The sequence below is a fragment of the Dendropsophus ebraccatus genome, chromosome 12, assembly GCF_027789765.1.
Source record: "Dendropsophus ebraccatus isolate aDenEbr1 chromosome 12, aDenEbr1.pat, whole genome shotgun sequence".
Lineage (NCBI taxonomy): Eukaryota > Metazoa > Chordata > Amphibia > Anura > Hylidae > Dendropsophus > Dendropsophus ebraccatus.
The window spans coordinates 88,342,773-88,354,901 of NC_091465.1; the positions used below are offsets into that span (position 1 = coordinate 88,342,773).

Consider the following 12,129-nt stretch of genomic DNA (forward strand, 5'->3'; position numbering starts at 1 on the left):
TGAAACAGATGAAAAAAGATTGTGAACCCAGCCAAAGAAGTTCCACACCCCACACATTACCATAGCAGCGGGCAGGCTCACCCACTCAGACACTTCAACTTTATCCATGTCCTCAGGGTGCAAATATAGTTAAATACTATGGCAGAGCGGGGAGCCATTGACTCCCTACAGCATCACACAGTTTTGTGACCTGACCAGGAAGGTGCGATGCAGCGATGTCACTGAGGGCGCACGTCTGGCCGTTTGCAGTGCAGACCATAGGGGAGAAAAGACCCAAACTGAACTGCTCCACCCATCATGGAGGTGGTTTGCATGAGCGTTTGATTCCAGGGCAACTTTCCTATATGGAGACACTATGGGGGCACAAACTATGGGGGCACAAACATTGCGTTTGTTTAATAGCAGAAAGCGCACACTATAAATGTGAGGAAGAGAGTGCTATTAGGGTCCTATTACGTGGAGCCATTTTTAACGATTACCGTCTAACGATAAACGATCGCAAATGAGATTGTTTATTGTTAACCTGAAATCGTTAACCATATTACACAGAACGATGGTCATTAGTTATGATCGTTACTATGATCGTTTATTCCTTCTGATTACAGCAAAACAACGAACAATTTGCAATTACACTGAACGCTTGGTGAAAAAATGCGGAACTTGAGCGAACGAGTGTGGAATTACAGCGAACAATAATTTTAGGATCAGCTCTAAATCAACGTTCAACAACATACGAACGATTTTTCGATCGTTGCCTGCAATTACACAGAACGATTATCACTTAAATTTGCGCGATAATCGTCCCGTGTAATAGGGCCCCTACTGTGTGGAGGCATATTACTATGAGGGGGTACTAAGGGGGAACTTTGGTTTTTAGGGGCACCATTACTATACAAGGGGGGTGGGGGTAAGTACAAGGGGCAGGCAAGAATGGGGGGGCATGTACAGCGGGGAGGCAAGAATGGGGGGGGCATGTACAGCGGGAGGCAAGAATGGGGGGGGGGCATGTACAGCGGGGAGGCAAGGCATGGTGCGATTAGGCATGGAAGCACTAGAAAAGTGAGGAGCCAAAGACATCAGGGTGGCACATATTGTAGAGACAAGTCATGGCTGGAAGTAGGTATCATGGTGGTCTTGCAAGAAAATGAAGAGGGAAATTGACTCCAATCAGAGAAGATGTCCCTGGTGGTCGCTGGATGTAGCTGTAATCACATGGATATAGCCTGTGGCCTATGGCTGTATCCATGTTTTCCTGTTGCCGAACACAAACATTTTGACAGGTTCACTGAACACTAATCGCATGTGGTCCACAGAGCCTTGGTCAGATGTTTAGCTGCAGTTGTAAACATGCGTTAACCTGCGATTTCAGGTCGTTCACCAAAGCGATCGTTTGAGATCATTAATTATCGGCAAATCACTTTGTCTTATAGGACCCTCAGTCTATGAGGTATCTGAGAGGTTGTAGGGTGCATACCCTGCAGTACAGATGGTTCCACCGTAATTCTAGAGTTATTCTAGATTGGCTGAGTTTATTGCAGCAAGGGTGCATGTAGGTAAGCATGCTCCATGCAGGGAATCTGGTCACTCCAGGCGCTGACATGTAATATGAATGTACAGTATTTAGTACAGGGAAATGCAGAAGTTGTATTGACTTAGCAAACAGTAGCCCAGTGTTATATTGTTTCCACGGGTGTTTGGTGTCCTGCCCTTCCTATTCTGCTTAAATATGCAAAGCCGTGTAGAGCAGACGGTGGTGCGGTCCTGCCCAGCCAGTGGTGCAGGATTCCGGGTTCTCGAAAACTCACTTGTCCCTAGATACAAGGTAGCAAGGGGAAACAGAGGACTCTTCTCTAGAGCAGACCCAACTGGTTTTCAACAGCAAAGGTAATTGCATGGATTCCTGACATTCTTGGCCTCCACTGGATATAGAATAATGATTAACACCGTGTGGGAGAGCACACTCGGTCAGTCGGACATGCAGCTGATAGGGAAAGTAGCTCTCTCAGCTACTGCCGTATTTATTTTGGCACTCGCCTATAGATTCTATAAGTTACGAAAGCTTGAGAGCACCGAGCCAACTGGCAAGCATGACCTGGGCTGTGGCACAGAGAAGAGCACCGCCACTGTGGAAACCCCTCTACGGGATTACATAGGTGATGAAACTGGAAATCTGAGATTCAGGTGTGTACACAAGAACCTGCAGAACAGCTCGGTCACAGATCTCGGGAACAAGAACTTTGCTGCCGAACGTGTCACCCTACACCAGGCTCAGGAGGGATTACAATCTGATGAGGTCACCTGCAAAGATCAAAGTGGTCTAAAAAGTGAAGATGCAGAGCAATGGCTCAGGAAGGATGATCCCCTGCAAAGCCAACGTCAGCTTAAAGAAGGTACCGATGGCCAAACAGACCAATGCAAGGAAACCATCCACAAAACACAGACCCAGGACTGCAGGCAGGATCCAGAAGGTGGAGAAATGCAAGAAAAGTCACTGCTGGCAAATGGGTCCACAGGACAGGATTCTAAAGACTTGCCCCCGCGTCACAGAAACCAAGCAGAAGAAAAATGTCACCAGGTTATCGCAACACAAATGCAGGAAGATATCATTACCAATGGTGGCCCAATACAGACGCTCACAGTTGGGGGCCTACCAGAGAAGATGGTGGAATCCAGTTCTCTGTCAGTCACAGATGAAGCTGACCTTCACTTTGATACTGGTGTTCATGGAGCTCAGACACCTCTTATGGATTTACCACCGTCTACTGAAAGAGAGGACGTAGACATCAATGCTCAACAGGAACCAAGTGGTAATGATGGGATAAAAGGTAAAACACAGGAAGAAATTGGCGAATCCCAGGGACAGAATGTGATGAAAGATCATCGAGAGAAGGAAAGCAAAGAAGAGAACACAGCTACTCAAGGAATCCAATCGACTATTGTTTCTTCTGTCAACGCATCCCCATCACTCTCCAAGCAGCAGGATCAGGATGGTGCTGGAGTTGTACAATCTGGACCAAACAGCTACCGCATTGCTGACCATGAAGAGGCTTCTCTTGATGTTCATCTCAGTTTGGAAAACTGTTATGACATTTTGTGTTTGGCAAAGAAAAACAACCATGATGGCCTTATAGCAGCAGCCTACAAAACTATGAGCGACGACTACTTACACATCCTACAGAACCCTACAATCTATGGGCGACTCAACGCCACCGAGAGAGACTTAATCCTGGAAGGTAGGATGAAGGGAAGGCGTTTTGTGGTTGTGGCAGACATTGACACTCAGGCCACCAGTGCCTCTGAAAACAAGAGCAACTTAAGTTACTATGACACCGACAATGACCAGTGGCATGGATTATCCCACATCCCCAATGAAGCCGTCAGCCGCGGCTGCTCAATGGCAACTCTGTTCAACTACTTATTCATTGTACTGGGATCTGATGGCCTTGACAGGCAAATGAAACCATCCAAACGTGTCATCTGCTACAACCCCTTGACAGACAGCTGGAAGGAAGTGGCTCCACTCAAAGAAGCAAGACCTCACTGCAAACTGGTAGCACTTGATGGTTGCCTTTATGCCATTGGGGGGGAATGCCTTCACACTGTTGAAAAATATGACCCACGACTAAACCGGTGGAGCTACATAGCGCCTCTTCCAAACGACACCTTTGCGGTTGCCCATATGGCGACTGCATGTGATGAAGAGATCTATGTCACGGGTGGAACTATTCGATACATGCTGCTAAGATACAACCTTCGAGAGAAAATTTGGAAGAACAGTCTTATCAGCGGCAGCAAAGACAGGACAACAGAGATAATAGCCGCCAACAACTTTCTCTATCGGTTTGACCTAAACCGAAACATGGGCATAAGCGTCCATCGCTGCAACATCCGAGCCAGGATCTGGTATGAATGTGCCACCTATGCCATGCCCTATCCATCGCCCTTCCAGTGCGTGGTTATCGATAACAGCATCTACTGCATTAGCAGGAACTTCCACCTGCGTTTGCTGGCGGATGAAGTGTCTCCCAGGTTCATGGAGGTCGATCTACAGACTGTGCCCTCGCCAAAGGGCATTCTCTACCCGCTTGTCCTTGTTCTGCCAGTCAAGGGCATTCCGTGAACCGGCCAATAAAGCTGTTTAATTATTTCTCTTTTATGGATACCCAAACGTAAAGAAAAATCCAATGGAAACGTGTTCAGAGTCTGATCTTGACACCGGTAAAATCCACGTACAGGACATAAAAGCAGGAACGTGTTAATTATTCATTGTCTACAACTGCAATTCTCTTGATAAATGCACCGACATAAACTGCAGCTTCCAGCAAGTTCATCGCATTGCACTAAAGTCTATTCTGCAAGACGGAAAGTTTTTTTTCTTTCTTTCTTCCCTAAATACATTTATTCTGTATTCATAAAGACAGGATGAGAGCGATAAATCCAGCAGCCTAGCAGGTAAAAACACCAACATTCCCAGTAATTACCTTACAATGTGCAGTAACTCACAGACGAACTCTCCAACATGGGAACCTTTTTTTCTGATTTTGGGGGGAAAATGCATATTTTATGTCTGTGGTGCAAAGTCAACGTTAACCCAATAGATGATGAAGAGATGAGCACTACAAGTGTATCTGATCACTATATGATCCTGTGTAATGCTATATACCCCACAGTCTATATGTATATATACAGTGTAATGTATAGCATGTCATCCATGTCATTGTCCCCAGAGGACAAGCCAAACCTGAAGGGTAAATTCATAAGCGGCAGATTTGTTGCTGAAATTCTCAGCCATTCATGCAGATAGGGTCGGGTTGTTTTCATGGTTAGCACATGGATAGCCGGGACGACCACACAAATCTGCCGCATGTGAACATACCCTAAAAGTCAGCATAGGGTTAACATGAAGCCACTGTAAGTGTCATTATCTGACAGCAGGACACATCCTGACCCTCCACGTCATATGCAAACACAGATTAGGAGTATTTGCTATGTAAATGGTGTGCACACATAGAGCACTGCCAGCAATGTGGAGGCTGGGACGGTCTTAAAGGGACAATGCTCAGGTTTTCTTATAGCGCAGAGGTTCTGACTCTATGGAGATTGATGCGACAACAGAAAGGGTTTTATCCTTTACAACCAATCTTTTTCTTGCCCCAATGCATCTTATGTAAACGACAGGGATCTCACCCCTACACTATGTCACAACAGGGATCTCACCATTACAGTATGTCAAAACAGGGATCTCACCTCTACACTATGTCACGTCAGGGATCTCACCTCTACACTATGTCACGACAGGGATCTCACCCCTACACTATGTCACAACAGGGATCTCACCACTATACTATGTCACGACAGGGATCTCACCACTATACTATGTCACGTCAGGGATCTCATCACTAAACTATGTCACGTCAGGGATCTCATCACTAAACTATGTCACGTCAGGGATCTCATCACTAAACTATGTCACGTCAGGGATCTCACCTCTACACTATGTCACAACAGGGATCTCACCTCTAGACTATGTCATGTCAGGGATCTCACCACTATATTATGTCACGACAGGGATCTCATCACTAAACTATGTCACGACAGGGATCTCACCACTATACTATGTCACAACAGGGATCTCATCACTAAACTATGTCACGTCAGGGATCTCATCACTAAACTATGTCACGTCAGGGATCTCATCACTAAACTATGTCACGTCAGGGATCTCATCACTACACTATGTCACAACAGGGATCTCACCACTACACTATGTCACGACAGGGATCTCACCACTACACTATGTCACGACAGGGATCTCACCATTACACTATGTCACGTCAGGGATCTCACCACTATACTATGTCACGACAGGGATCTCACCACTACACTATGTCACGACAGGGATCTCACCATTACAGTATGTCAGGACAGGGATCTCATCACTACACTATGTCACAACAGGGATCTCATCACTACACTATGTCACAACAGGGATCTCACCATTACAGTATGTCAGGACAGGGATCTCATCACTACACTCTGTCACGACAGAGATCTCACCCCTACAGGGTCATCTGTCTGGGAGCCCCAGGGTCATCTGTATGGGAGCACCAGGGTCATCTGTATGGGAGCACCAGGGTCATCTGTATGGGAGCACCAGGGTCATCTGTCTGGGAGCCCCAGGGTCCTCTGTCTGGGGGCCCCAGGGTCCTCTGTCTGGGAGCCCCAGGGTCCTCTGTATGGGAGCACCAGGGTCATCTGTCTGGGAGCACCAGGGTCATCTGTATGGGAGCACCAGGGTCATCTGTATGGGAGCACCAGGGTCATCTGTATGGGAGCACCAGGGTCATCTGTCTGGGAGCCCCAGGGTCATCTGTCTGGGAGCACCAGGGTCCTCAGTCTGGGGGCCCCAGGGTCCTCTGTCTGGGAGCACCAGGGTCATCTGTCTGGGAGCCCCAGGGTCACCAGGATCCTGTGCTCATGATCAGTGACCGGGGAGGCGTATTCTTAGCTGTATTAGGGGTAGGAGACACATGAGCTGGAGATGTGTAAGGGAATCTCTGCTCCATCTATTTACAGCAGACTTTCCCTGCCGCCTGAGGCCGTGACCGCCATCCCCCCTCCCCCCCAGAGAGAAGCCACCAAGCAGGCACCGCATTATACTGGGGTGCGGCACATGGGGGACACCGACTGGACAAAGAAAGTGGGGGCTACAATCCTCTAATCTCAGCCATAGAATAGCCATCTATTGCTCCCTGTTATCAGCCACTTCTGTCCCATTCCCGCACATGCTGACACCCTCCAGATGTAATACACTGATCCCTCCACTTACAATGTCATCAAGATACAATATTTTTAACATACACTGTTCCTTTCTGGACCATCGTAACTTGAGACCAGACTCAACATACAACATAAAACATACAACATACAATGCTACAGGCAGTCAGGATCTGCGGCACATGTAAATAACTAGATGATCAATCAATGAAACCGGTAAATCCCCAGTATTAGTGAAGAGCCGGCACTGGTTGTATAGTGTGATACTACATCTCCTGTGCTGCTTTGTACCTCAGACAGTTTTCCATAGAATTTTGGTTTCAACATACAATGGTCGTCCTGGAACCAGTTAATATCGTATGTTGAGGGACCACTGTACTGGTGGAGGATTCTGACTATGGGGGTGATATAAGGAGGAGGAGGAGGAGGATAAGGGGAGACAGATGAGGCGGAGGTAAGGGAGGCAGCCGCACTATATGGAGCCTGTCACACAGGTCAGTATCCCCCAGTCTGGGAACAATTCAGACTGACAGGAACCACAATGCATTGCTCCTAAACCGAGGCCTCATCCATCCTGTTCTGGGCTCACAGCTTATTACTGTGTTATATTCATACTGGATGATCTATAGGGAATCGTGGTGGGGAGACAATGCAGAACTACAATTCCCAGCAGCAGGCTGATATTAGGTGTCATCGCAGAGCCTGCACGATGACATCACAGAGCCTGCACGATGACATCACAGAGCCTGCACAGTAACATTACAGAGCCTGCACAGTAACATTACAGAGCCTGCACGATGACATCACAGAGCCTGCACAATGAAATCACAGAGCCTGCACAATGACATCACAGAGCCTGCACAATAACATTACAGAGCCTGCACGATGACATCACAGAGCCTGCATGATGACATCACAGAGCCTGCACAATAACATTACAGAGCCTGCACGATGACATCACAGAGCCTGCACGATGACATCACAGAGCCTGCACAATGACATCACAGAGCCTGCACAATGACATCACAGCGCCTGCACAATGACATCACAGAGCCTGCACAATAACATTACAGAGCCTGCACAATAACATTACAGAGCCTGCATGATGGCATCACAGAGCCTGCACAGTAACATTACAGAGCCTGCACGATGACATCACAGAGCCTGAACAATAACATTACAGAGCCTGTGCAATGACATCACAGAGCCTGCACAATAACATTACAGAGCCTGCACGATGACTTCACAGAGCCTGAACAATAACATTACAGAGCCTGTGCAATGACATCACAGAGCCTGCACAATAACATTACAGAGCCTGCATGATGACATCACAGAGCTTGCACGATGACATCACAGAGCCTGCACAATGAAATCACAGAGCCTGCACAATGACATCACAGAGCCTGCACAATAACATTACAGAGCCTGCACAATAACATTACAGAGCCTGCATGATGACATCACAGAGCCTGCACAATAACATTACAGAGCCTGCACAATGACATCACAGAGCCTGCACAATGACATCACAGAGCCTGCACAATGACATCACAGCGCCTGCACAATGACATCACAGAGCCTGCACGATGACATCACAGAGCCTGCACAATAACATTACAGAGCCTGCATGATGGCATCACAGAGCCTGCACAGTAACATTACAGAGCATGTATAATGACATTACAGAGCCTGCATGATAACATCACAGAGCCTGCACAATAACATTACAGAGCCTGCACAATAACATTACAGAGCCTGCACGATGACATCACAGAGCCTGAACAATAACATTACAGAGCCTGCACGATGACATCACAGAGCCTGAACAATAACATTACAGAGCCTGTGCAATGACATCACAGAGCCTGCACAATAACATTACAGAGCCTGCACGATGACATCACAGAGCCTGCACGATGACATCACAGAGCCTGCACAATAACATTACAGAGCCTGTGCAATGACATCACAGAGCCTGCACAATAACATCACAGAGCCTGTGCAATGACATCACAGAGCCTGCACAATAACATTACAGAGCCTGCACGATGACATCACAGAGCCTGCATGATGACATCACAGAGCCTGCACGATGACATCAGAGCCTGCACGATGACATCACAGAGCCTGCACAATAACATTACAGAGCCTGCACGATGACATCACAGAGCCTGCACAATAACATCACAGAGCCTGCACGATGACATCACAGAGCCTGCACAATAACATCACAGAGCCTGTGCAATGACATCACAGAGCCTGCACAATAACATTACAGAGCCAGCATGGTAACATCACTAATCCCAACCAGAGAGGAGACGCAGCCTCAGTAATCATAGGATGAGCGCAGCCTCAGCACAACCAGAAGGATCCGCTCCGCTCCGGATATAATGCTGATCTCTTCAAAAGCCGCGACTAAGTCTGCAAATTATAAGTGTAGAGAAGATTCATAAGCGGCGCAGTTAATCAGATATAAATCACTCGGCTTTTACTATATGCAAATGCAGATTCCACAGAAATTCTGACAATCAGCAACCACTTTAAATTATTGTAGATACCAGAGAAGCTTTATTTTCTTATGAATTATAGAAATAAAGATATTTGTCAAACTCATCGGAGTCGCAGTGTTTCCTATATTTTATATCACATCCCAATGATTTATACAAAGTTTCTTTCTGAGCTGCGTCTTATATCACATGTGTCTACATATATTATCTATCTCCTATCTATCTCCTATCTATCTATCTATCTATCTATCTATCTCCTATCTATCTCCTATCTATCTCCTATCTATCTATCTATCTATCTATCTATCTATCTCCTATCTATCTATCTATCTATCTATCTATCTATCTATCTATCTCCTATCTATCTATCTATCTCCTATCTATCTATCTATCTATCTATCTGTCTATCTATCTATTTATCTATCTATCTCCTATCTATCTATCTATCTATCTATCTATCTCCTAATCTATCTATCTATCTATCTATCTATCTATCTATCTATCTATCTCCTATCTATCTATCTCCTAATCTATCTATCTATCTATCTATCTATCTATCTATCTATCTATCTCCTATCTATCTATCTATCTATCTATCTATCTATCTATCTCCTATCTATCTATCTCCTATCTATCTATCTATCTATCTATCTATCTATCTATCTATCTATCTATCTATCTATCTCCTATCTCCTATCTATCTATCTATCTCCTATCTATCATCTATCTCCTAATCTATCTATCTATCTATCTATCTATCTATCTATCTATCTATCTATCTCCTATCTATCTATCTATCTATCTATCTATCTATCTATCTATCTATCTATCTATCTCCTATTTATCACCTATCTATCTATCTATCTATCTCCTATCTATCTATCTATCTATCTTTACATCTACCAAGTCCAATAAATACTTTACGGAACTCTAGTTCAGTGAACGTGAAACAAAGGTTTATTAAACCTGGGGGCAAAGGAGGGGGGAACTATCACTACTTAGGGGCACAGGAGGGGGGAACTGCCACTACCTCTGGCATGAGGAAGGAGGAGTCATTTCCTCCAAAACTTCAGACGTACCTGTGCGCTATGTTATATGATGCATTCATGACCGAATAAAGTGGAAAAGTGATGTCAAGTTGGACATTATGAGTATTATTTGCCCGGTCTTCATCGGTGCATGCTGGAAATCCATTGGATCCATGATGACAGCGTGATGGTGAGAGTTCTTTTTACCTCCATATCTATAGTATTGAAGATTATGCTGTCACTACTTCTGGCACAGGAGGGGGGAACTATCGCTACTTGGGGCACAGGATGGGGAACTATCACTACTTGGGACACAGGAGGAGGGATTATAACTACTTGGGGCAAAGAAGGGGGGAACTGTCACTACCTGGGACACAGACACACAGAAGTAGGGATAACCACTACTTGGGGCACAGGAGGGGGAACTATCACTACATGGGGCACAAGAGGGGGAAACTATCACAACTTGGGGGGAACAGGAAGGGGGAACTATAAATACTTCTAGCACTGGCATGTGGCTACTACCTTAGTATAACAGTGTAATCCATTTGGGTAATAATCCAGACACAGAAGGGCTGAGATGATGGGTTTAGCATTGTATGTGCGTAACCAACAGGAGGCAGCTGTCTGCTATCTATCTATATACAGGTGGGAGACTCCACCATGGCTGACTATAGTTGCCACTGCCCGATCCATAAGAAGAGCAGCTCTGGGAAACAAACTTCTGCATTAATGAGAGAAATATTTATCAGAGCAGGAGACCAGAGCTTATTGAGGACGTTGCTGTACGGACCCATGTAGGCAGTATGGGGGAGACAATGCACGCTCGACGCCATCACTTCTACTGAACAGAAGATGGAAATGTTACAAAATACCAATTGGCACCAATTCTCCCGGCCTAGTGGGACATCATGAGGATATAAAGACCTGAAGGCCTCAGAATAGAGGAGTTATATCATATACAGATAAAGAGAGCTCCATATAGAGGAACAGAGGGAGACGTAGCCTTCAGGTACGGCAGCTGACGTCCACTAATACTGCAGCAATCCTTATATACAGGGACATATATTAAATGAAAATATACATTGCATTGATTGCATTGGCATCCCAGTGTATACACGCAATATACACTCTGTATATACTCCGACTGGGATTCCTTTGATTCATTGAATAGCGGCCGCACAGAACTGACAGATCAGACAATGTAAAGTGCGGCTTCGGCTGCACACTGTGTGCTATGGATAATTGGCATGCGCATCCCAATTCTGAAGAAATGAAGTTTATCCGAAGAACTTCATTTACACCGGCCGTTATGTGAGAAGGCCGTGTCAGAGAACAGCCGGTGTCATACTGTGTGTGAACCCGGCCTATGACTGCGGGGAGCTATATACCAACAATGAATGCTGGTAAATATCACTATACATGTGACCTTATCTTTACTGCTCGCTGATAAGGTGACAGGTAACTGAGGTCACAGATAAGGGAAATATGGAGGTCAGATAGAAGACGCCTTCATTGCCGTAACCAGGACGGACCAAAGTAATACCGGGTTTTACCACAAATTAGACATCCTAGAAACCTCCGGCTTTCAGTTGAGATTGTGTGAATGAGGCCATACAGTAAATTAGATTGCTAGCTCTGCAGGCGACAATTACCTAGATGCAACAGAGAGGTGGTAGAACACATACACATGGATGGATTGTGGGTCACACCGACACAGAACACTGAGGACACGGAACACTGAGGACACAGAACACTGAGGACACGGAACACTGAGGACACGGAACACTGAGGACACGGAACACTGAGGACAC

General features: G+C 45.8%; 1 protein-coding gene across 1 annotated transcript; it reads left to right on the top strand.

Annotated features, from left to right (window-relative positions):
• The first annotated feature begins 1,763 nt into the window (after window positions 1-1,763).
• KLHDC7A (kelch domain containing 7A) lies at window positions 1,764-9,393 on the top strand. The gene has a single exon (XM_069947827.1). It carries the CDS (start codon window positions 1,934-1,936, stop codon window positions 4,118-4,120), a length of 2,187 nt encoding a protein of 728 aa, XP_069803928.1. The 5' UTR covers window positions 1,764-1,933; the 3' UTR covers window positions 4,121-9,393.
• Window positions 9,394-12,129: the final 2,736 nt, after the last annotated feature.